This window comes from Conger conger, chromosome 8, assembly GCF_963514075.1.
Source record: "Conger conger chromosome 8, fConCon1.1, whole genome shotgun sequence".
NCBI lineage: Eukaryota > Metazoa > Chordata > Actinopteri > Anguilliformes > Congridae > Conger > Conger conger.
In genome coordinates this window covers 54834486-54860463 of record NC_083767.1, presented here as the reverse complement: position 1 = coordinate 54860463, position 25978 = coordinate 54834486, and the positions used below count along the sequence as shown (strand labels likewise).

At 46.5% G+C, this 25978-nt stretch overlaps 1 protein-coding gene across 9 annotated transcripts in view; it reads right to left on the bottom strand.

Annotated features, from left to right (window-relative positions):
• Positions 1-17234, bottom strand: part of wnk1b (WNK lysine deficient protein kinase 1b) — a 102323-nt gene extending 85089 nt beyond the window's left edge. For 8 of the 9 annotated variants that reach the window (XM_061251470.1, XM_061251474.1, XM_061251476.1 and 5 more), the window contains exons 1-2: positions 15669-17234; positions 12224-13522 (exon numbers count right to left, since the gene is read on the bottom strand). In XM_061251470.1, the coding sequence (XP_061107454.1) occupies positions 12224-12985 (762 nt within the window). In that variant the 5' untranslated portion in view covers positions 12986-13522; positions 15669-17234. The remainder of the gene's footprint in view (positions 1-12223; positions 13523-15668) is intronic. The other variant, XM_061251471.1, reaches the window with a different exon arrangement.
• Positions 17235-25978: the final 8744 nt, after the last annotated feature.

Here is a 25978-nt window from a genome sequence, read left to right as displayed (position 1 = left end):
AGGCAATAAATACGACCAAAGAATTAAACCGCGCAAAATGGCGTCTCAGTCGAAAAGGCACCGCTGTTGCCAGATCGCCACGGTCTGGCAATGTTTACACAGGCCAGGGTGTGCACCGCCAGGGACAATGGAGATGAGGTTTGGACAATCAAACCAAAGAGCCCCTCCCAACTCCACCCCCACTACAGTCTCTGCAGGGTTAACGTCAGGTCACCACCCCGCCGAAATCTCCCGGGGGGTGGAAGGGGGTGACAGGGTGTGGATTCCAGCCCCACTGGGTCACTGCATTCCTGGGCATTCCACAGGGCAGACGGGCTACGAAGACCCAGCCTGCCCCGGGGATATATATATAATACAGGAGGAAGCCCACCATCCGCTCCAGTGTGGTTGGTACACGGAGGCACTGAGAACGGCCCGGATACTTCCCAGCTCCAGATTTATTCCCGCCACACCACGTGACCCGGGGATACAGTAAACCATACGGAAAAATAGCCAGAGCCAGTTCTGACAATGGGAGCAAATCTCTAATGACAAGCTTCAGGATTTACAATAGCAGCCTTTGTGGAAAATGGCCCGTTGCATGCAACGGCTGTACCCAGGAGGCAAGAAGACGACCATAAAATATGAATCGATAAACGACCGCGACCATAATGAGGAGGGTGAGGAAGTTTCTCACGAGACCCATGCAGAGCGTCGCAGAGTCGCGGAGGAGGAAACCGTTCGGTCAGCGATACGGAAATATGGCACAAACTTTTACGTCTGGACTGGTTTTTCCATTTTTTTTTTTTTTAAACAAATGACAAGAGACTAGAAACAAGAAGTTTCAAACCATTTCCCCCCACCCCCACCCTGAAAAAAATTTTCAGCAGCTATCCAGGGAAACTTGCTGCTCGGCAGAAAGCATGTCAGCTCAATGTGACAAGTTTCCATGTTCGAACGTGGAGCTTGAAATATTGCAGGGTGTTAACATTCCATTCTTCCACCCGCTATCTGGGTCAAGGACCCAGATCGGCTCCACAAACCGCACTTGCGGGATCATAAGGTTACTCTCACTCCGCCCTCTGACTCAGCCAGCCCAGGGGCACGATGGGGAAACAGCCAAAAGTGCCCCATGGGTAAAAACGCCCAGCCGCAGAAATGCAATGCTGCTGCACGTGCACTTCTGTCTTCTTAACAGCCAGAAAGGCAGCGAAGGTAATCATCCGTTTTAAAACGGTCACTTTCAATCCAAGGCTAAAATGCCACACTTTCTCCAAAGCTGTCATATAGGGAAGCCATGCTACCGATGCAAAAAAAACGTATAAACGTATATAATTCGGTCTATGGTGACAGTTACCAAATTACCAAAAGAAATGCAAAAAAAAAAAAAAAAAACACCAAATCTGTTTCAATGTTGCCACAGGGTACTGACCGAAGTGCAGGAGAATATTAACGCAAATGCATGTCCTACATTCCTGAGTTCAGGAGGGCAGCTGTTCTTTTTTAGGGGTGATATTGAAAAACTCTACTCGGACACTCGGAGGCCTTAATTAGCGGGAGAGTGGCGCGGCACCGCCGTCACAGGTACGCGGCGTCCTGCCGTAGTTTCCGAGGGACCTGAGTCATTAACAGCTGCTGTCTGCTCCACTTCTGACCGTGCGGGACGACAGCTCAGCCAGATGAGGTCCGGCTATTTATAGAGCCCCGAAAGCTCGGAGCGAGTCGGCCGAGCCAATCGTTCGGCGAGAAAAACGGCCCAGACTGCTGGCAAGGGGCGGCCGCTGCTGCTGTCCGCGACGGCAGGTCTTCTCACGGCACCCAGTCCAGGCTCCTCAGTCGTGCCTCAGCAGAGACCGCGTCCGCCGTGTGCCCGGCGGGGGAGACGTGCCCTTCGTTATCTGATAACGGCCTTGGAAACCGCTGTTTATACCGCTTTAATTTAGTTTGGCTAATTTAACTGTCGGCCTGTTCCTCTTTATTTATTTACTGCTCAAACTTCCTCGGATTCCAGTAATGTCGCCGGCCTACTTTTACCCCCGTCGGGGGGTAACACGAAACCCGAGGTGATGTAACAGCCTCTGACGGCAGCACCCGGCGAATACACCTAGCTCCAGAAAGAGTGCGTGTGCGCGCGTGTTCGATAGTGACCTGACATTTAACTCTACGAGCTCCTACAGGGCAGTCAGTGAAGCTCGACACCAGCACAGGCTGCGGCCTAGCTCTGGTAACCGGCACTGGGGAAACTCGGAAGCCAGTACAGATGAGTTCACAAGCTCCAGCTGCAATGCTATTTACACAGGAGGAAAAATACAGGGATCAAGCGGAGTGATGTTCGGCAAGGGTTTGCTGTACAAAAGCCCTTCATGCTACAGCGGTTATACCCCCCACAGCATACACACAGTAATGCTACCTGGAGTTAAAGCAACAAACAAGATTGAATTCCTCAAGTTCCAGCCACAGCGGCGTGTTTTCGGGCCATACTGCTCCGATCAAAGCGTTTCCTCGGAGACGGAGTCCACGCTCCGCATATCCTGGCACGCTCCAGCTTCTCAGGCATCATGTGATCCGATTTATCAGCCTCGGGGGGGTTGAGTGCCCCCCCCCCCCCCCTCTCCTCGGCCAATGGGAGATGACGGACAGGGTCCAGGCAGAGGCCCTGTTCGCGCATGCCGCGCTCGAGGTGTAACGGCACTTGAAAAAGGACAAAGGCATTAAACGACAAAAAGCAGCCAGCCTGCCTGCCTGCCTGCAGATCTGAGATCAGCACTGTCCGCACACTGCTCCCTTCCCTAATGGTAAATCTTTCCACTTCAGAACTTGTTAAGTTTGATAACCGCACTCGGTTCGATCCTAGCCACGTTGCAGAAAGCGGAATTCTGGGCCAAATTAGTTTCGAACACGTGGGTAACGACGGCAGTCTAAACGCGGACGTCTGCTCGATGGGACCAGCCGCCCGCCTGAGCCCAGGTTCTGTCTACTGTGGTTCAAAACCCGGTCTGCAGAACTCCAGCAAACTGCAGGAGAGCAGATCTGGAGCGCCTTCATTAGAATGACTGATAAACTGCACACCGATGTCTGGGCTGCCTCCTATTGGTGGGATCGGGAAGAACAAAAGAGTTTGGAGTGGCTGTGCTGGGGTTTTTTTTTTTTTTTGGTCCTAACAGAGCACTACCCCTCTCGCAGGACTGACGTCCTGCCACAGGAATGTGGAGAATGTGGGAGTGCTAACCGAAAGCTCCCCTCCCCCACCTCTGCTCCACATCAGCGCTGATTGGAGCAAGGCAGCCCCCATTCATCCTGCAGCGGCTTCTGTCCCGTCTGATGTAGCGTGCGTACACACACACACACACACACACACACACACACACACACACACACACACACACACACACACACACACACACACACACACACACACACACACTCTCTTGGCTTTCGTTCTTTAAACATCCCTCTGTAGAAATAGTGCAGAAATGCAGCAGAGTGAGATTTACACGGCTATGTTACAATAAGAGCCTCTAACTATGCAATGCTCCAGTGACTGACACCGTTTTTCTCTGCGACCGCACGCATCTCCCCCACTTCAGCACTTCAAGACGGCCCCTGCTCAACTTCCCCACACTCAACCTCTGTGAACTGTGCCTTTTGCCGTACGAGAATATGTGCGTGCAGGCTGGGGCACTGCACGACAACAGCGTGCTTAAAGGCCCATACACTGGGTTTTACTCGCGGTGACGGTTAAGGGCGCCGGGCCCAGTCCGCTCCTGATGAGCCCCCGCCGCGAGGCGGAGAGGAGAAAATGAGAAACGGGCCTGAACCGGACCCCGAGGGAGGGGAGTCACGTGAGGGAGTAACTGACTGACAGGCGGACTGGCCAATGGCAGGCCTCCTCCTGCGCTCCCAGGGCCGGTTCTGCTGATGCAGGCCCAGGGGAGTGCGCAGGCTGTGCGGCTCATCCATCTCGGGCAGGTCTGCGGAGCTCAGAGGGATCGGGTTGCACTCGGCCCGGCCAGGATCGGGAGAGGGGGGCGTGAGGGCTGCGGGTGGGTTGGGGCATGCTCATTAGGGCTCGAGCAGGGGATACGTGGGGGATAGGGGATAGTCCACCTCTCCTGAAGCTGCTTAGCAACACAGGCTACAATAGCACAAACCCCCCACACACACACACACACACACACACACACACACACACACACACACACACACACACACACACACACACATTAGGGGGTGTTAACCGTTTAAACGATTCACACTCCTCCAGACATATGATCGATGATAATTAGACATTCTTTTCTCTTTCTTTTATTATTTTATTGTGGCAGTTTTTAACACTGTGGTAAATGCACCAAGTGAGAGCCATTCCTCCCCGCGTCACAGATACAGATGGAGTCAATATTTGCATATTCAATCGTTAAATTTGGGAAATTTCCGAGCATGACTTGCGAGTGGCGACAGCAGTTTGCTGCTTTAAATTGTTGTTGCACTTGTTGCATGTTTCAGCATTTTCTCAGCCACCGTCATTAATTAGTAGCGAGTTATTCCAAGTACTGCCCTAGCTATTTAAAAGTTATTCGGTGTAAATGTGTAAACATTTAGAGCTTTTCCTACGACATTGACTACTAGGACAGAAAGCAAAGCAAACTCCTATTTAACCCAATCTGGAATTTCATTACATCACTTTAGTAGCATTCCAAAAGTTTTATCAGAAATGCTCTAGATTTCAAGAACAAAAACTGTAGCGGGAACACGAGATTATAATCGGTGGAAACAAACGGAAATGATAGAATAATAAACAGCGAAGTGCAGAGAGCAGCAGGGAACAGATCGAGGGGAGGAGAGGGGAGGATGGCACCACCGTTTACTCTCTGTACGTAAAGCAGGGGTGGCCACGGGGGTCAGGGCAGAGGAATTTACTGCCTTCCAACCCCTCTCAATCACGACCTTTAGCCCATTTCAGCTACCTGAGCACAGGGGGCGGGGAGAGAAGAGTGAAAGAGTGAGAACAAGAGAGAGAAAGACAGAACAAGAGATGGAGACAGAGCAAGCGACACAGAGAGAGAGAGAGAGAGAGAGAGAGAGAGACAGCTTGAGCAAATGAGAGAGCAAGAGAGAGAGGGAGCGAGTGAGGGAGTGAGAGGAAAAGAGCGAGCACGCAAGAGAAAACCAGCTTTTCTTCATAAGCTGCAGTCTTGACCCTGAGGAAATTCTGTGGAATTATAGCACACTTCATCACATGCTATAGATCACCACCATCTCGCGGAAGGGGGGGGGGGGTTTGGGGTGGGAACAAGCCTTGGCAGGCCAGCTAGCCGAGTTTCGCAGACAGGCATGGAAATCTACTGGAGATTACAGCTGAGACTTCCAGGCCTTTCCCCTGTTTTGTGTTATCCGTTAAGCATTTGGCACAAATGTTCAGAAAGCAAAGGGGAAAAAAAAAAAAAAAAAAAAGCTACAAAAAGGCCTTTACGGTCACTTCCCTTCCACGATTCCTCGCCTCGCAAAACCGCTCAAACTATCCCCCCCCCCGTAAGAGGGTTACACCAATCGTGGACATTATTGAATTGCAAATGCGTTCCGCACCGGTATATTTTTCCAGGCAGGGCCAGGGGGCCGGGCTGCAGCTCGCCGGCACGAGCCTCCCTCCATCATGCAGAGCTGAACAACCACACTGATCCGGGATCAGCTCAGAGGTGCGGTGATGAATGGTGCAAGCACTTTCTCAAATGAAAATATAAAAATGCAAAATACTCTACAGGGCTAAATATAGTCCACATTTATTCGGTTTTCTTTTTTGAAAATGAATTACGACGAAACAAATATATACCCAAGGCAGCCTTGTCAAAGATATTGAGGGAGTTTGCCAGAACCAGCTAAGAAATTTCCCCACAGCTTCCCACTTAATGAAATTGTGAAATAATATCAAAATGTAGGCAACTACTGAAAAACCTTATTGTATGCCCTTAAAACTTTAAGACAATTCTGGCTGCAATCTAAAATTTGTACAAAAATAAAGACTAAGTTATCTACATCATTTAACAAATGCCAATTCTGTTGTTACTGTATCCAAATAATTGTGACCAAAAGTTTTTTAATGGTTAAACATGAAATATGAGCCCCTCTAACTGACAAGCAAATTTAAGCAAAAACCTTATTATAAATTCCCTATTAAATATTTATATCATAATGGCAATGCTTGACAGATTTTCCTTGAAGCAATCATCAGTTTTCAAAAAAACACATGCTCTCATTTCCACCTGTTTGTTTTCCACAGAAGGCTACCAACTGCGTTCAGTTTTATCTCACTGCTAACTCTACAAACTCAGCTGGGGAAGCCAATCGGACCCAGAAGCCAAAAACACTTCCACATTTTTCTCAATTAAGCTTTCACAGTACAATATGTACAGCACAAACTGCTACATTTAACTGTAGAGCAGGAAAAACTATAAGAATTGGTGAGAGACTCTAATCTCTTCATAGCCAGGAACTAGTCTCGTTACCCTTCTCGGAAACCGTCCTAAAGCTTCTGTATTTTTTCTTTATAAAAAGAAGACCCACAATAGACAGTCATTTTAAATGTGGTGCACCCATATTGCATCGTTCAACTTAAGCAGAACTTTCTTCGACTTCCACAGCTCGGGCTGTGTTATAAACAACCAACAATTAGGAAATGTGTTCCTCTCGCGTTTATTACATTTGCGTCAATCAATTTGTCGATCCAGAAGAAAATGTAATATTCCATTCATTCTTAATGAGATTACACGGTCGCGAAGCAAAACCATTTGATTCTATTTTCAGAGGGAATCCGAAAATAGAAGCTGCGTGCCCCTGTGCAGGGGTGCCACCGATATCAGATTTGTATTTTATTTTATGTGACATTTCAAAGTCATTTGAGGATAAATATAGTCAGCAGTCTCGAGAGAAGGCTTGGTATGAGTGTTGTGGTGGTACAACAAAAAAAAGAAAACATAGTGGAGGGGCAACTGAGGCATGTCTTTGCGTAACATCAAACCCAATACCACAGACATCGCACTCGAAGGAGAAAATTCTGCCGATTCACAGCCGGGGACAATTTACGAGTCGGCTGTGTGACTTCTGTCCCCACGACAGCACTCACACACCGCCCCCCCCCCCACGATTCAAATCCTCCCCATCATTTGCACAGGCACTTATTTAAAGACGCTTTCTGAGAGTTCAAAGCCCCTCACTTCTGAAAGTAGAAAAAAAAGGGCCGATTTCGCACCGAAGCCAGGAGGACGATAAAATGCGAAACCAAAAATAACTGCCATCCGTCAAACTTGTGTCGCAGAACGTGTCACAGTAAATTTCCACCCATGCCAGCCACACTCACACTCACACTCACACTCACACTCACACTCACACTCACACTCACACTCACACACACTCACACACACACTCACACACACTCTCACACACACTCTCACACACACTCTCACACACACACACACACACTCACACACACACACACTCACACACTCACACACTCACACACTCACACACTCACACACTCACACACTCACACACACACTCACACACTCACACACTCACACACTCACACACACACTCAGGAAGAGCTGCTCCTCCTCCAGCAGTCCCCGTCTCCGCCTGACTGCAGAGAATTTCAACAATTAAAAGGGAAACGGCGATGGCCGGGGTCCACGGGATAGGGTTTCTTCCTCCCCACATGCGTACACATCCTCTGCATTATTCACACATGACCACATCCTCCTCTGCTCTTACACCGGGCAGCGAAAAAAAAAAAAAGCCCCCACTCCAGCACACGCCCCACTGTCCTCAGGCAACTCAACACGAAAAAATCTCAGACACACACTTTCATTTACTTCCCCGCCGATCCAATAACAACACCGATAAATAATCGTAAAACAGCGGCGCGGAGGCTTTCTGTTTCCCTTCCCTGTCGCAATGGACTAGACTTGCGTTGGCTTGTGCCCTGTACAAAGTGGAAGCCGCAGGACGAGCCAAGTCTAAGTGGAGCGTCTGCGATAACCGGCTTGCGCTTCGTGCCCGACACCATTACAGCGGCCATGACACACGCAAGGTCACCGGGGAGCGTAGCGGAAGCCCGTCACCGGGGGGGGAGCGGAGGGGAGGAGGGGGGGGGTATCTGCTGGGACTGCTAACGTAATAAAAGAATCCATCTCCTCGGCCAAACGCCGGCCAAGCAAACGCCGCTGCTCACAGGGCCCGCCGGCCCCATTAAAGTAAAAGACGGCTTTGTTTCTGCTTTCTGACGTCTCGCAGCGAGACGCTGATTTGTTCACCCCATCTTCAAGCCCCCCCCCCGTCCTCCCTTCACCAATGCCAGTGAGTGACAGGACAACAGACGCTCAGACAGTTAAAGGCAATGATGTCAGTCTCCTGAGCCAGGCGTGTAGTGAGACGGACTCCAGTACGACAGTGTGTCCGTCCGTGTGTGTGTGTGTCCGTCCGCGCGTGTGTGTGTCCGTCCGCGTGTGTGTGTGTCCGTCCGCGTGTGTGTGTGTGTCCGTCCGCGTGTGTGTGTGTCCGTCCGCGTGTGTGTGTGTCCGTGCCCGTGTGTGTGTGTCCGTCCGCGTGTGCGTGTCCGTCCGCGTGTGCGTGTCCGTCCGCGTGTGCGTGTCCGTCCGCGTGTGCGTGTCCGTCCGCGTGTGCGTGTCCGTCCGCGTGTGCGTGTCCGTCCGCGTGTGCGTGTCCGTCCGCGTGTGTGTGTGCCCGTGTGTGTGTGTCCGTGTGTGTGTGCCCGTGTGTGTGTGCCCGTGTGTGTGTGCCCGTGTGTGTGTGCCCGTGTGTGTGTGTGGGGGGTGGGGGGTGGGGGTGTGTGTGTGGGGGGGTGTGTGTTTGGGCACGTTGGGGCCACTGCTGGCAAATTTTGAGAGAACGCATTCCTCCTGACGCTCTCTAATTCAACACCGGAATTCAAATGGGTATTTAAAGTAATGACACAGCTAAATTGGCCGTTGAGTTCCTGCCATGGGGTTGAGAAAGCGGCAGTCACGCGGTCCACTTCTCCCTTTCAGTACTGTAAGCACAATCCTGAATAGAGCACCTACATGCACCCCGCTACGCACTCCGTCCAAAAAATAAATAAATAAAAATAAAATGCCCGGACCTGACCTTAGGACAGACGAACGTTCGGCAAGATCAGACGAAATGAAACCGTCAGAAAGGTTTCATAAATCGCCCATCAGTCCCATTTAAAAATACTCAACTCAATGGAACACATGGCAGGTGATGTTAACTCATAAGTCATGCATATATATCCTTGTGTCCCGCATGCAAAGAAAACTGAACAAAAAGGGTGCGGCCTGTAGCGTAGTGGTTAAGGTAAATGACTGGGACACGCAAGGTCGGTGGTTCTAATCCCGGTGCAGCCACAATAAGATCCACACACAGCCGTTGGGCCCTTGAGTAAGGCATTGCTCCAGGGGAGGACTGTCTCCTGCTTAGTCTAATCAACTGTACATCGCTCTGGAAAAGAGCGTCTGCCAAATGCCAATAATGTAATAATGTAAAAGAAAAGTGGAGTTTGAATGCAGGAGCAATGCATGCAATGCATTAAATTGCAAATAATGTGACCTGAAACTAACAAAAGAAGAACCAGGATAGTTACCAACCTATTTCTGGGGCAGCATTTATTTCGTAAATTACACTGTGACTTAAGAAGCAGAGAAATAACCAGACGGCAAGACTGGGGAAGTCATTCCATGAATAAAAATGATAAGGGACCATCTGCCGAGAGAAGAAAAAAAACGTCCCTCCTGCAAACATGAATGAATGGCATTCGAGCGAAAATCCTTCACTCTGTTGCAAAACTGGCGTCCTCCCTGAACAGATTAGTGCTGCTGATCCTTGTGTTTTCCTACAAACACCACTGACCAGATTAAGCCCCCCCCCCTCCCCACGAAAAACAGAGACCAATTAAAGAAGCCCGTTTGCTCCGGCTCACAGGCCGAACTGCTGAAGTTTCTGAAGGACGGTGAGCTCTCCACATTCTGCACCCCCTCCACGAACCCTGACCCCCCCCCCCCCCCCCCCCACACTTCCCCCTATCCTGCACAGACACTCAGTGAGCCCAACCTCCGCCCAGCCCAGCCAGGACCTCCCGCTCCCTCTATACAGACCGGTGACCCGGGGGTCTCGCGTGTCCCTCATCTTCTCTTCTCATCCCGTCTCCTGGAATGTTCCCCTCCCCCGCCGCCCCTACCCCCCAACCCAGCCCCATCGCCTCACACCACCCCAGAACAGTTCCAGATGCCTCCTCAAGGCTCCTGGTACTCGGGACTCCTGTTGCTACCGACTGCATCGACCCGGCCGAGCCTCCGCAGGCAGGTCCCCACAGCAGGGCCGTAAAGCGGAGGATTTACTCCGCTCCGGGTACATCTAAAGCGGCTTCGCATTTACACACAGGCTTAGAAATAGATACTCCTATGCCCAACCCTGCTCCTGGAGATCTAGCCTACCGTCCTGTGGGTTTTCATTCCAACCCTAACAAAGCATGCCTCACTCAACAGGCAAGACATCTCGTTGAGCTGCTAATTACCAGTGTGCGAAAACAGGGCTGAAATGAAAACTGACAGGACTGTAAATCTACCAAGCGCAGAATCGGGTATTTTACATAACAACTAGACATTCATAAAATATTCTATTGTAGGACGTTCTAATTCATTGGCTGTTGCACGCAAGAGTAGAGCACATATGTACACTTGTTTAAAAGCAAAAAAAGCCATTTCACATGATTTAATATCAAGTTGGAGGAAGCTGAATGCATGTCAATTCTTAAGAATTAAACTGCTCACTAAAAATATATAAACGAAAGTTGATCATACGGTGTGTATTGAACTGGTTTTTCCAATCGCCACTTTCAAGAGTGACTAATAGTCCTGTGTTGAAATAATTGAATTATTTGTAAACAATATGCCATTTACCGAGAAGGCAACTGGTCTAAAGAACAGGACAACATCGTCACTATAAATCTTTCCAGTGAATTTGCCCGGTCTTGGTCATGCATAAAAGGCTGAAGGGGGTACCTTTTAACACCAGCCCGATTCGTTGGAAAAGCAAAGACTGCGGAGGTGTCAGGTTTAGCACTAACCCCCAGCAATCTTCTGAAGAATCACCTGGAGATTCATCAGCGGGAGGGGGGGGGGGGGGGGGTAAGGTCCCCATTCAAAGCAGACCGATGAGCAACGAGGCAGAAGAACCTGTGAGAACCATCCTGCCGCTAAGACCCGCTCGCCCAGTTCTGGAGGCGAGTCTACATGGGGGGACCCGGGGCTCGTGGAAGGGAGAAGCCTGCCGGTCATGCAACAGCAATACTCGCTCATGTGTGATCTGCACTAAAAACAAATTACACCGGCCTCCGAGAAAAAAAAAACCCAACGAGTTTAGCTCTTATGACTTTCAGAAGAATCTTGTGATGCAAAGGAGGGAGACTACTTTGTTCGCGTGGCCTGATCTGTAACGAGATAAACAAGTCCAATTTGCACAACCCCCAAAGTTATATTGGTAAGTAAATATCTGTTTTCTTTTCCCAGGAGGCCCTTCTGACCTTTCAAAGTCTTCCTCAAAAAAAATTATATCTAATGATCAATCGGTAGATCACAGCAGACTCCCCACTAGTGAGCGCTTTTCACACTAATTCCATGACCCTGTATATTAAACCAACAGCTAAGGAGCTATGAAAATCACATTGGAACACGACGGTACAGGATGTCTGTAATTACACACAAATCTACCCATCATTCCTCAAACAGGGATGGGCCCTCTAGCCACACTGACACAGTCCATTCTCCCTTGGTGCATCACACTGTACTGCCATAATATACAAATAAACGATCGGCTCTTAATGCAACTGTGCACGCCTAATTTAGAGCTTTGATTTATTTAAAATAAATATTTGATTGCATAAATGTTTTGTGCCCAAGAAAACTTCTTGGTACATTTGCCGATTAAGCTTTCACTCCACTTCCGCCTGAGGCTAATCCATTAATGACCTCCCGCTTAACCAACTCCCTCATACAAGACGAGGAAACCAGTCAAATCTCACTGTACATAATCTCATTATTTCACACAATGCGCCCAGTATACATGCGACCCGGAGATTTCACAGCTATTACCGGCTGAATTCCCGACGCCACCAATTGAGCTTTGGGCTGAAACGGGTCATCGGGACAGAATGGAGCGTGGCTGTGATGTCGCAGACGGTCGGGGTCCGGGGCCTTACCTGCAGCTCGCACCAGGCCACCTCCACCGTCGTCTCGGTGTCCAGGCCCTTGTACACGGTCTTGAAGGAGCCGCGGCCGATCTCGATGTCGAACTTTAAAAAGCGGCCGTCGGGCGAGGTGCCCACGGCCTTGGTCTCCACCTCCTCGATGTCGTCGATGACCTTCTTCTCCGCTTCGCGCTGCTCGGCCTCGGCCCGCGCCTTGGCCGCGTCCTTCTCCTCCTCCTCCCGCTTCTCCGCCGCCCCGCTGCCGCCGTCGCCCTCCGGCCCCCGCCCCGGCTCGCCGCGCGCCTTCTCCGGCGCCCCCGGTGGCGCGGAGGGGGACTGCTCCTTGGCCCCGTCGCACGCGTCCGGCCCCGCCGGCCGGGGCTCCCCCTCCTCCGCCCCGCCCGCCCCGGCCTCCCGCCGCGCCTCGGACTCTTCCGGCACCGCCCGGGAGACGGCGGCGCCGGGCTCGGCAGCCAGGCAGGGCGCGGAGCCGGGCCCGGCGATGATGACGATGGTGGGCTCGCAGTCGGGCGGGGACGTGAGGATGCAGGCCTTGCTGGGCAGGTCGAGGGCGGTGGCGTTGGAGTCGCAGATGACGCTGCGGCGGAAGAAGCGGTGCTCGGCCGTCTTCAGGTCGCGGTCCATGGTGTGCCGGCGCCGCCGCACCTCCGTGCCCAGCTTCTCCACCATCACCGAGTCCGAGCTGGAGCTGTTGCCGTTCTTCGGGGGAGGGGGGGCCAGGAAGGTCACGCCCTTGTCGGGGTTTTCCGACATCTTTATTTTTTTTTTTTAGTTTGGGGTTACGACGTGACGTGGATGAACGCAAGGAAGAGCGTAATTTACTAGAGCCAAAAAAAAAAAATCTCCTCTCTCAAATTTTGCTGTTCCTTGAGCCTCGCTGAACACCTCTTCAAAAACTCCTGGGCCGCAAAAACAAAAACAAAAAAAACAAAAAAAAAAATACTCTAAAATTAAAAAAAAAAAAAAAAAAAAAAAAAAAAAAAAAAAAACTGAAGAGGTTTGTGGGGAACCCCCTCCTTTGCGTCACTGATGGTCAATGCTTTTACAGCGCGCAGGGTCCGGGCCCAGAAGAGGGGGTGTTCTTTTATAAATGGAAAAGAACAAGACAGAGTCACAGAATAGCAGGCGCTGATGCTGACACACAAGGACCGTCAAATCCACACCATCCATCCTGCAGTAGCCGCGGCGCAGTCATTGAGCATAAGAGACAGCCGTAAGAGCGGGAGCTTGGTCTTTTGTCCAGCGCTGTGGGCGACAGGGGGGCGCAATCAGCACCGAGGTCCACAATCACTGAAAAGAAAAGGGGAAGAAAAAAAAAAAAAAAGAAGGGATTTAATGACACGGTTTTTCACCTCAGTCTTACACAGGGCATCTCAGCAGTAGCCCGGCTGGCAGCTACGGGAGGGGGGGGTGGGGTGGAGAGATGAGCTTCAATGACCTGGAAGCGATTCTTTGGCAATCAGACGACCGGATCAAAAATTCATCAACCCACAATAATCCACACAGGGAGGCGGGTGGCTTATCTGCACAAGTGTCTCAATGGTGATCAAATTACACAGCTCCGCTGCATAGGGGAGAACTGCTGCACCAGTACTTAGCCCCAGTGCTACCGTGGTCGTTCATATCACAGACACACAGAGCCCTTTCAAGCTCCATAAGTAACTTCAAACTTTACAGTACGCCCTGTGCACCCACCAGCTTTCGGCATATAAATATGGAGAGTAAAACGTTTCCCCTGTGACACACGGGGGAGCGTGGAGCTGGTTAATATAAACTGAGCCAGATGAGCGCAGCAAAGGCAAGCACTCAAAATGCTATGTTCTGATAACCTTTATCAAAAAACATAAAACCCAAATGTTCAAGCTTTTGTGTGCAGTGCGATAGCATTTCCAACAATTCATGTACAATGCTTTTTTCTAGCTACAAAGACAGGAATAATTACACAAATGGTTGGGTTTTAGGGTTAAAGTGTCTGAATTAAAATACCCATAGAATTGCTGGTGCATAGAGGGCTAGTCTACATATTTATGAACATGCTACGGGAGGTGTCTGGCTTTGGGGGGGCGGGGTTAGAGGCTACTTTCTTCCCCCCCATCCTCTGACAATTCTAAAATTTACAATACTCATACTACGACTGCTACTACTACCACCAACACTAATACTCATAATAATGATAATGCTCAACACAGTGAAACACATAGATGACAGGAAGCATGAGCAGCCCGGTCCCAACATTACATCAACTATTTTTAAATAGTATATAAGATTAACATAAGGCAAGTCAACGAAGGTATTTTACTAAACAATTGAGCCCAGCCCACCGCTGTAGGCATTCCGAGTTAAGGTATTATTAATGCACCGCGCGCACGAATTTACAAATGAAGAAAAAAGAAATAAGAAGAATTTTCCATATTCAAAGAGAAGTCGAAAACATGAGTGAACTCAAAATGCATAATGTGTCAGCTACCGCGATGCATTTTTTAACTTACACGTCTAAATACGGGCTGAGCTGTGCGCTCAAGTTATACCCGTATACGTGCCTGTAAACAATTGAAAATGTATACAGTCAATCCCCTTGCGTAAATGGTTAAACTTTACACAACCATTAGAATAGAAGTTTCTTGAATCCTGCTGCTACCACCGGGGACACAATCATGCAGAAATCAGCAGACCGAGGCCACAGCTTTGGCCTAGCCCGCAGTTTAGCTATCAAATTTAACTCGGATTAGTGCCCGCAGTGCTTTACTAGTATAGATTAAAATCAACCCAACGAGCAATAGGATGGTTATGGAGCAGTCCGCACCGACGTTAAAACGGATGATTCCTACTTTCATCGCATGCGAAATTTGAAACGCACACAATGCAGTGTTTTAATGCCTGCGGTGATTAGCCAGCTGGTTATGAACCGACGACTGTGCAGTGTGCATATCTTGCCAACGTTAGCTAAAAAGAGCAAATACAATTTTTTTTGAAAATAGGTAACTAACCAAAAAGCTAGGCAATTATTTAGCAGTAAGACACACCTAAGTACTGAAACTTCGTAAAACATGTCAAGTATCTTAGCTAACGTTAGCTACACATAAAAGTACCATTATATTGACGACAGTAAGCATATATTAAAATAATACAATAGTATCGACTTTCTTTCCTCCCAGTCGGCTGCAGAGCTAAGTTGGTTAAATGTAATTACCAAAGTAACGTTAGTTAGTAATAGTAGGGGTTAGCAACCTGCAAGTGTTACCAAAGTAACAAGTGAGCTGGACAAAGTCAAATTTAAGCGGGTCATTTATTTCTATAAATAAAACGTATCTAGCTACCGAACTAGTTTTTATGACTCATTGCCATTTGTAGCTATTAGCTAGCTAAGCATGGAAATACCTAGCTAACGTTATACAGCAGTCTACATAGCTAGCTAGTCATGGTTAGCCAACATTACCTCTCGTGTCGTCACAGCCATTTTCTTCACTTCTGATTATTCTGTAGGCAACTGGAATGCAGCGGTATTTCCAAGTAAAAATAAATGCACTCTATATGGCCACAACTGGTCTTCCAAAATGTGCAAAAAGATGAACTAGTTAGCTAACGTTAGCTGGAATAAGATGACCGCAGAACCGTGCACACACGTTGCTAGCGAGTATCAAGCTGGCTAGCAGGCGATACATTCCATAGCGACAGAGTGTTTGACGGGTGTATTTTTAGTAAGTTAAAACCAAGACTGGAAAAGGCCACTTCAAGTTTGAATACTTCGTAAGGTTGATGTTACAGTAAAACAATAGCCGTGTAACAGGCAAGCCAACCAATGCTGGTCCTTTCGCTCTGGTTAGCTAGCTTCTGCTGCGGAGTGCCAAAAGTGAGACGGGGGGATGTTGTCTAGTCGCGTCCGGCTAACTAACGTTTCGGTTGTGCTGACCTGGATTATTCTTCTGCGTTTAGTTTTCGCCATAAACGATACCGTAGTTCATGGTCACCAAGGAACAATATACAGCAAAATCCACTGCGGTTTGCTCGTCCGGGCTAGCTCGTCCGGGCTAGACCGAGATTAGAACGTGAAGGTCCTTTGTTTTCCTAACAACAGACAAAAAATGACAGTTCCGAGTTTCCATGTGTGCAGTTTCCTCTTAGGTGTAGCCACTGTAAACGATTAAAAGCTACAACGATCAGTCGAAGTCCTTTTTTGCCCAACACGTTGTTTTATCCATCGACACACTAGTCCGGACGCGTTTGTTGTGGCGCCGACTGAATGCGTGTCCGCCTCGACTGAATACTGACAGTGCTACTGCAAACCAGACCTTATCAAACACACAGGCCCGGGAAGCCGCCTCCCTCCTCACTGCGGACGGTCCAAAACTGTCACACGGTCAAGACCTAACTAGCTAGCCAGAAAATCTGAATAGCGAACGTTACTGTGGTGATGAAAGCGACGATTGATTTAGAAAACAGGATGTAAGTTACGCGTTCTCCAAACGTCTCGGAATTAAGCTAGCGCGCTCCACGTAGACGTTGTATCCATAGCATCGCTAAATGATTTATTAGAGAGCTAAGTTAGCTGACAAGTAAGCTAGCCCGCTACCTGGCTTCAGAACACATCACAGACACCACACTGGCAAGCTGCCTATCTAGTATTACTGAACGCACCACTGGCTAGCTAACTAATGCGCTGTCATGCTGGTTTCTCACTGAGACTGCGGGAAAAGAAACAAACGCAAAAAAGAAAACAACTCCAAGATAATAACAAAGAGTAAAAAAAACAACTTAGCTAGCGATGTATCACACAATAGCTACAGCTAGCTAAATAGCCAGCTGCCTGCATCCACCACTGATAACGTTAGAGTTTGCGCTGTTTAGTTCGCAAACAGAAAGCAAGCTAGCTCCCTTCAACAACAAGTTAACGTTACACAAAACAGAAAAAGCCTATATTGCTCTCTCAAAATATAACATAATGCTGTTTATAATTAGTTCTTTATTTGGGATTAAACTCCATCTATATGCGCTAGCTAAGGCTCATCGGTCCTACCAGCTAAATGGCGAATTTACCTCTTAAACAGACAGAACCTCCCCCTCCCGCAGCTACAGATAGGGTGAAATTCTGTCAGCGCCTGCGCAGTGGGGGAATGAGCTCACCAGCGTTCATTCGTGAGGACAAAGCTTCCTGGTTTGGTCGATGGGAATATACTACATTTCCCAAGTTTCAATCACAAAACCCGCGCGAGACCGAACTCTTTAACGGACACTTTGGGACAACGCTATTTTAAACGAACACGAAATGTATCATTTAATTTCATCATTCAAACGTGTTGAGTGTTCTTCAACAGAATACGTCGGCCATATAATTAAGCTAGTTCGTTCATAAGCTTAAGTAGACTGTGACATAGACTGTGTTACTTTGAAAGCACCATTTTACTTTCTCACCTGGCTTACTTTGCTTACAACAGTTTTGTTATTTTGAAGCTTCCAAAAAAAAAAAAACATAATGCAATTTAGCATGATATTTTCACGCTAATGTCAAATAAATCATTGTGTTCAAATTGTAATATTAGTTAATAGGCTAACGTGTACTTATTTTTGGTTTATTTACTGTCGTTCACATTTCGATACTTAGTAGCCTGTGTGTGTTAATAACATGTATAGGTTATGTCAGGCTCAAATGCTAATAAGCAATTGACTAATACGATCTTGAGGTTCACTCCTCAAAGCTCATTTGGACTTGGCCTTTGCACAGCACGAGTGCAGCAATCCCTTTGTGGTCTACTTTTTCTGCTGCTTCACCTAAAAGAAACCAAAGCGGAGGAAGATAGGCGACCACGCGGGCAAATTAAGATAACCTGGCAATGCGAGCAGTTAGAAATTGTAAATAGAAATATAGGCTATATTTGCGATGTATCAGAAGAAAAGCTGAGATTTGTAGACACATTTGTTTTGAGAGTATGTTGATGAGATGAGTGTTCTGCGCGTACATATATACACATACACACATCGGTTCACAAGAACAACATTTTATTGCAAGAACTGGGTATGTACCAAGCAACTCTGAGGCTAATCTCTGAAAATGACCCTGTCAAACCTCCTATTTATCTTTTTGCACCAGCCCACGTATGCCGTGCGTGTAACAATGGGCCGTTCCATTTCGTGCTTTATCTTTAATCTAGCATTTAAAATGTTGAAATCCAAAGTGTCTCTTCAGCATTTGTATGCCTCAGATTGCCGAAAAAGGAGACTAACTGATGGATCAATGCCGTGCCTTCAGTCTCAGACTGTAGTATGTGAGTGCACTTGTATCCTTGTGGGACCTTCTCTCAGAGTGCATCTGCGAGTTACTTTGCTGAACCAGGCAAATGGATTGATGCAAATGGATGTATGCTAGAAAACTCAAGAGCAGATTGAGTTGATGAATCCATGTCCATTTTTGTTGCTTTTATAAGTGTCAGTGTGTTACATGACAGAATTGTGTCCTCCTGTGACATGAGGACTGAAACTGATACTGAGAGAGAGAGAGAGAGAGAGAGAGAGAGAGAGAGGGGCAGAGGCAGAGGCATTTCCTGCAACATTAAAGGCGGATGTTACAAGATTTTACATGTACAGTATTATAACTAGTGCAGCCTGCTAACTGGTTGTGCAGATAACTTTACTAGAGCAATATTTTTATGGGGATAAAAAGGCATCTTGAATGCAGCATTGCACTCAAATGCATTTCAATCTCTTCTTAAATCCAGGAAACTGATGAGGCCCAAATGAAAATTCTGAACTCTGCATGCAGTGCCAGAACAGTCTCACCACATACTTCCTGTTCACACCAACAAGAAGTGAAAGTGGCCAGGCAGGGCGCTGAACATGGCACTGCTCTCAGTGTCATTGTTGCTTTGGCAATTGTTACCACAGTCAGCAGTGAGAGAACCAGCATGTCAGACTATTGCTTTTCACGGCTTCCTGTCCTTCAAAGCAGCCATTCCTTCCACAGAATCTGTTGCAAATATCTGTAATGCTTTTCAGATAAACTGACAAAAGTTAATATTAATAAGGTGGTTCCATGTTACTGGATATAGACCGTCAGCTGCACTCTTGATCACAAGTAACTTCTTCAGACAGTCTTTTTAAAGTTTTGCTCTGGCTGGGTTGAACCGCAAAGCAAGAAGAGTTACATGCAACATTTTGCCATGTGACCTCTCTATTTAACACAGATAAAATAAAACTGTCGAGTAATTTTTGTTTTGTTTCATGTGTGGGATGTTTTGTCGTGGAAAAGTTAGATACCACTTTTTCCATTCATCGGGTTAGGGTGCTGCTCGTGCTGTAAGATTTCTGAGGGAGAGATTTAGAACATTTCTTATTATTCCTTACAGTGAGTAGCATGGAATTGTTTTTCAAAGACTTTTTTTCCGTTTTCCTTTCCACAGTTGCACAAACCTTAAGCTATGTTAAAAGTGATGTTGTTGATTCTAAATTATAGTGAAACATGCTGTGTGTTCTGACTACATGATGGAAGAATGTTACCAGAGACACAGTCAAAGACACAACAATGATCTCAATCTATAATTAACATGTGAATCAAGTTGAGATACAAGTAGACAACCTCTTCCTTACAGAAAATTCCTATACAGCCTTGCACAAAACAGAGCATCCTGCAATCAGTTGCTTTGAAATTTTACTCTGTGGAAACAAACAGTTTTGCAATTAGTTTGAAGACTAAATAGATCAGGCAGAGATAAAGATGTACTCAGAACAAACTTGCCTCAAATGGACATATCCACAGTAAAACAAATAACAAATTATGCAGTGTAATGGCATTTATTCACTCCTGTAATATTCCATTGTATTATGCTTAGATATTTTGCCACAGAGAAGAAGGCTAACAGAAACCCGTAGGCAAACCACAAACCTCCAAATTTGTGACAGGGGATTATCCTAGCAGACTGTAAAGCAGTAACTCAAGTTGCTATGTAAGTTGTACTTCGTAAAAACTCAAAAGGAAACGTTCTGTACCTGCTCATCAATGGGAAGACTAATCTCTTGCTGAGCAGTTCCACTGTACACCCACCAAAGCCTGGAAGCACACAGTCGGACTAAAAGCACTGTAAGTGGCCATTACCTGTCGTGTGTGATTCCGGTACTGTTGAATCCCTGGATTGAGAGCAGACTCCTACTGTGCCACAGCTGAAGTTGTTGATTCATAGTTTGCACTACCAACACTCCAGACGGCAGCCTTTTGTATTCCTGCAACCTTTCCTAGCCATTTTCCTGCCGGCGTCTTCAAAGGTTTTTAAAAGTACAGAACATTATGCCAACCCTTGTAAAACTACCTGCTGTCTGCACTGAGCCATGACAACATTCATTTTAATGAATCATGCCTCTGTAAGATTGCCATAGTAGGTCTCAGCTGATTGGTAAAATAAAAACTTGCTCTTGAAACAGCTGCTCTTAGTCAGCTATTGTCCTCTTTTCAATAGACTATGTTTAGTGCAGGCATCTTGTTGCAATTGCAACAATCACTGCTGAGAAAGAATCTATTTGCAATTAGTTGCCTTGCCATGCATTTTCATTGCTGAACAGAATCCAATGCACTTCAAAGACATATTCTCTAAAGCTCATGTACAATTTCAGCATGCAACTGACATGATTCAATCAGGGGCAAATGAAGAGGAAACTTGGAAAGGGCAAAGGTGGGGTAAGAAACACACTGTCAATTCTCGTCTTAAGTCACAGCTTGGGCCACTCATATCAATAACCTCCCCTTTCTGTGACACAGAGCTCCAGCTGGCTGAGTTTCCTGGTCAGAGCCACTCTGGAGGATGACCCAGCCCTGGTGAAGTCATGATGCCCAAAGGGCTGAATGAAGCAATGCCACAAAGACTGACAGACTGACTGACAGAGGACCAACCCCATAGAGGACATTTAACACGTACACACACAAATTTACAAAAGAACACATGCACACACATATATACGGACATGCATACGCAAACGGGCGTCAGTGTAACCAAGAACGCACACGTCACGTTACGTTACACAGCGTGTAAACATGCACGTGCACCGACAGAAACGCAGAAGACACATACTTATACTTATTTGACACAGGCACAGGGAATTTTCAAACGTTACAGTGAAGTGTGGGACCCAAACAATTTGCCCTTTTCCCCTCTGAGCCCCACCCTACCCTGACCTGACCTCTCTCATGTGGCACACGTGTCAGCTCTCACTCCCACTCCCACACCAGTGTCTCTACAGAGCGTTCGCAGTCATAGGGGGGGGGGGGGGCTGTAGCGTAGTGGCTAAGGTACATGACAGGGACCCGCAAGGTCGGTGGCCTGATCCCCGGTGTAGCCACTATAAGTGAATATACATGTATGCATTTATACTGTATGCATGAATATCTCTGTAGTCCCCTTGGAAAAGGCAAAAAACAATGGCAGGAATCTTGCACAGTATAATTTAGGGAACAGTGTAGGAAGTCACATCAAAAAAGATCTTTCCAGAAAAGCAATTCTATCTGAAGTGAGCTATACAATCCAAAAAAATTTTTCAAGCAAACAAACTGTCAGTGTACATACATTTCATAACGGCCTCAATATATAGACAGCCTCTATATTTACCCTCATCCACAGATAAAGACGCCCCTCGTGTCCAGCAGAAAGGAAAGCCAGTCATTTCTTATCACTCAGAGCCTGCACACGTCGTGCCGCGCACAGCGCTGCTGTAGGACAGCTTCGTTGCTATCTGTCCTTCCACCAGCGGGTGGCAGCAGAAAGCCCAATTACATTGTCGGGGAGTCTGCAAAGGTTTCACGGTATTTGACTTGAAGGGAGTTGTCGGAACACTCCGTCGAGATAATGTCCCATAATGTGTTTTCCTGCTGTCATATCTAGTTATGAGTAATTGAAATTCATATAAAGAAAAATAATTTGAATTTTCCTTAAAAAAGTTGGTTGGTGTACACTTGAAGTAATGTTTTATGGTATTTATGAGGTATTTCCAGTTGCTAAGAAGCTCTGTGATGGGTATTTGTCACTTTAACAGATAATAACGCAACGGAATAAAAGGCTGTTTCCAAAACGAGTGTGTCCTGTTATCTTTTGGTTAGCCAGCCCTGCCTGGGAAACTGAACAATGCAGTGGTGTTATCTTAGGGTGGGTAGTCATACAGTATTAACCATACATGCACACACATGTACATTCACAGAGCACAAAGCAACAACAAGCTACTGCAATGCAATGCAGAGTGAAAGAAAGGAATGCTCTCAATCGCTCGCTCTCTCTCTCTCTCTCTCTCTCTTTCACTCTCTGCCTCTCCTTCTTTCCTGCTGGTTAGAAATACACAAATAGTAAAATTCAAAACTTTAATATACATAACCAGAGAAACAAATACAAGAGCATATAATGAAAACACATTTTGGAAAACAGTTATATATATTATTAATACATTATTGAAAATGGACAATCATTGCAATGAAAGATACAACAATTTGCCCGCCCCCACCACATGCCAAACCAACAAATAGCGCTCTCCCTCTCCTGCCCAGCTCTTGTCTAAGTATGCCTCATTTGCTGTTTGGGTGAAAACTTTTTATACAGTCTATGGTAAAAACCTGTGGGGCTCTGCGGATTGCCCATCTGAAATGATCCTGTCCAGAGAGTGAATGTACTGTCTGAAGATGACCCCAAGGAACCTTTCAAGAACCACCCGTATTGAAATTACACGGAGGTTCTATAACCCGTATGATTAATGCACAGCTGCAGACAAGGACGTGTCAGTTTTCACTGGGCGAGAATCTCACACAGCTCATTTGTCAGATAGCGGAGTCATTCTCACACAGATGGAAATCTTCACAAAGGGCACCTCTTGCATGGCAGACGCGATCTGAGATGCGTCATGCCATATGGAGGGAGGCTTGTGTAAATTGCTGTGGTGCCCCACATCAAAGTGCCCTTGAGATGGACATTCTGATAGATTCAAGTGAAAGGTCCGGGAATCAGAAAGTAAAAATCATGATGTATGTTTCTTCTATCCATTAACTCATCCTCCTGGCAGAAGAATCCAGGTGATTGAAACAAAGTACTGGTGAGGACTCTTACTTTCTGAATCTGGATTTCCCACCTCTGATGACAGATGTGAAGAGCATTGAGTCACCTGAGAGTTGTCTATCCGCCAGGTAAATCTGAATCTACCCTCATCATACCCAGCAGTTTCCAGCCAGGAGTGTAACTGCCCGTCATACCACAATGTGGTGGGGTTGGGAGGTGGGTGGAAACGGACCCCAAGACCGAAGTCGCTGCCGTGCTCCGATGAGATAATTTCACAGAAAATACTGCCGGGAATTATTTAACCCTACCCAGTGTTCCATACCAATTGTCATGAGCAGGACAAATGAGCCATTGACCCGCTGCTATGTGGATCTGTGTCTTTTAGCTCCGTCTTTTATCGTTGTCAAATACATTCTATTTATTGCTGACACTGTATCATTAGAGTCCTGTCACAGGCCTGGGTATGGCTATTAGAACCAGGAGAGATCACATGACCTAACACCCCCTGACCCTCTGAGCTGGATTCATACTGAAAGGTTTTGGAACAGTATTTTTACACGAGGAGCAGCACACATATATACGACACGTCTTCTCCACCGTGAACAACACTCGCTGGCCCTGTAGCAGCAGCTGCAGGCTGCTCCAGCTGTCTGGCAGACAGGCAAACTGTGAGTACAAGGGTAACATCATAAAGCCTCTTTACAGATCGCAGAGCCCCCCTCCCAATCAGAGATGGCACTGACTGCTCTGTGCGGTGTAGCCACAATAAGATCCGCACAGCCGTTGGGCCCTTGAGCAAGGCCCCTTAACCCTGCATTGCTCCAGGGGAGGATTGTCTCCTGCTTAGTCTAATCAACTGTACGTCGCTCTGGATAAGAGCGTCTGCCAAATGCCAATACTGTAATGTAATGTTATTGTGAACACATAAAAGTATCTAATTTATCTTCCGTAAGCCAACACGTCTTATAAGAGTATTCGTCTCTTTTTTTACTGTCCAGATGTAATTTTCGGCTGTAAATGTAGTCCTTGACAAAAAAAAAAAAAAAAGAAGAAAGAAAAATACCCTTTCACCGACATAATCTATATCTCCTTGAAAGGAGAACATTCTGAACTTCTGAGCATTAGTTTGGGTTTAGTTCAGCTCTAAACCTGTACAAACAGAAGCTTGTTTCACATGCCTGCGCCAGGGAGCCACGCTGAATGGCCTCAGTGAAAGCAATGCGCTGCCACACCCTCGGCTAAGACGTCTAGGCTCCGGGCAGAAAACATTCACATCTCTTAGCCCATCATAATATGACATGCTTTGCCTCTCAAGCACACATAATTATGGCCGTTGTTATCATTAGCCTTATTTCTCTTTGCAATTGTTACCGTACTCGGCTTTCATAATGTACCCAGCTAATGTTTTTTTCAAAATTTCAAAATATAATATATAAGGTGACAGGCAAGTTTGAGACACAAGGACCGTGCCTTAGGACTTTTCATGTCTAGTTCAACCTGTTACAACAGGTACAAAAAGCATACCAATTCACATCAATTACACATCATTTAAACCTCACTCTGACCCTACTGCAACCAGTGCAATTATTATTATCCATCCATTATATAACCCATTTTTTCTTTCTTGTTGTTGGAATAAGCTTATTCCATATTTACTCATTTAAATCAGCATTAAATATATTTCATAGGTGAATGTAAAAAAAAATTACATTTAATTTTATGTTCACTATAATATGATAAACATTTAATCAACTCTAGTAAGAATCTGGGCATCACCACAAAATCTACAGGGGAAAGTGGTTACTTATTAACAAATAAAACAAATACATCGTAGCCAAGTAGAGTTTGCAGAGTAATTGGAATTTAGGTGGGGATGCGAAGATTACCCAAAAATTGGCAGATAAAATATGAGTGACTCACTGAATCAATTCAATCACCTGTTTATTGAAAAACCCTTTGATGTGTTTAAACAGGCCAGTGACTGACAGCTCATAATAACACGACCCTTTATGGGGTTTGCGGAACATACCTTTCCCATCACAATGTTACTCTGTGAACTATGAAGAATGAATCTGATGGTTGTCAATCGTACGTATCTTAAGCTATGTCCTGTCAATAAACAAGAGGACCGCGGTTGAACTTTATTAGAACATAATTCAAATAAAGAGTTGTCAATACATTAAACAGCTTACCGGCATTTGGGACACACGGCAAGAGAAATTTGAAACCGTGACAGTTACTGTAGTATGCTATGTTAAACTGTTCAACTGTGATTTTATGGCTGTTTAGATAAGTATAGACATGGCAAAATGAAGTGGACATACCGTGGCTGTCGTTTGAAGTGTGCACAGCAGATCACGTGTTCATTCAAATGCAAAGCCAATCAAAAACAAATATTGATTCTGATTTATGCACATTTAGTATATGTATTGAATATTTACATAATGTAAGGTCTGCAGTTTGATAACATTCATTATGCTACTGCCTATTTAATTAAGTACAGCTGATAAAAAACAACAAACGTCATGGCTAAGCAAGAAAAACAAAAAAGTAAAGTATGGAGAAAAAAAAAAGAAGGTAATAGCAGGTTCATCGCTCATTGCATGTCATTTCCTTCTGGGCCGCTTCCAATAGGTTAACCCTGATATGCCCTCTTCTGTGGCTGAGTGGGTTAGGAATAGGCCAACCAGGCAGTCCCTGTAATGTCACAGTGCAGAAATAAAACAAGGCAGCA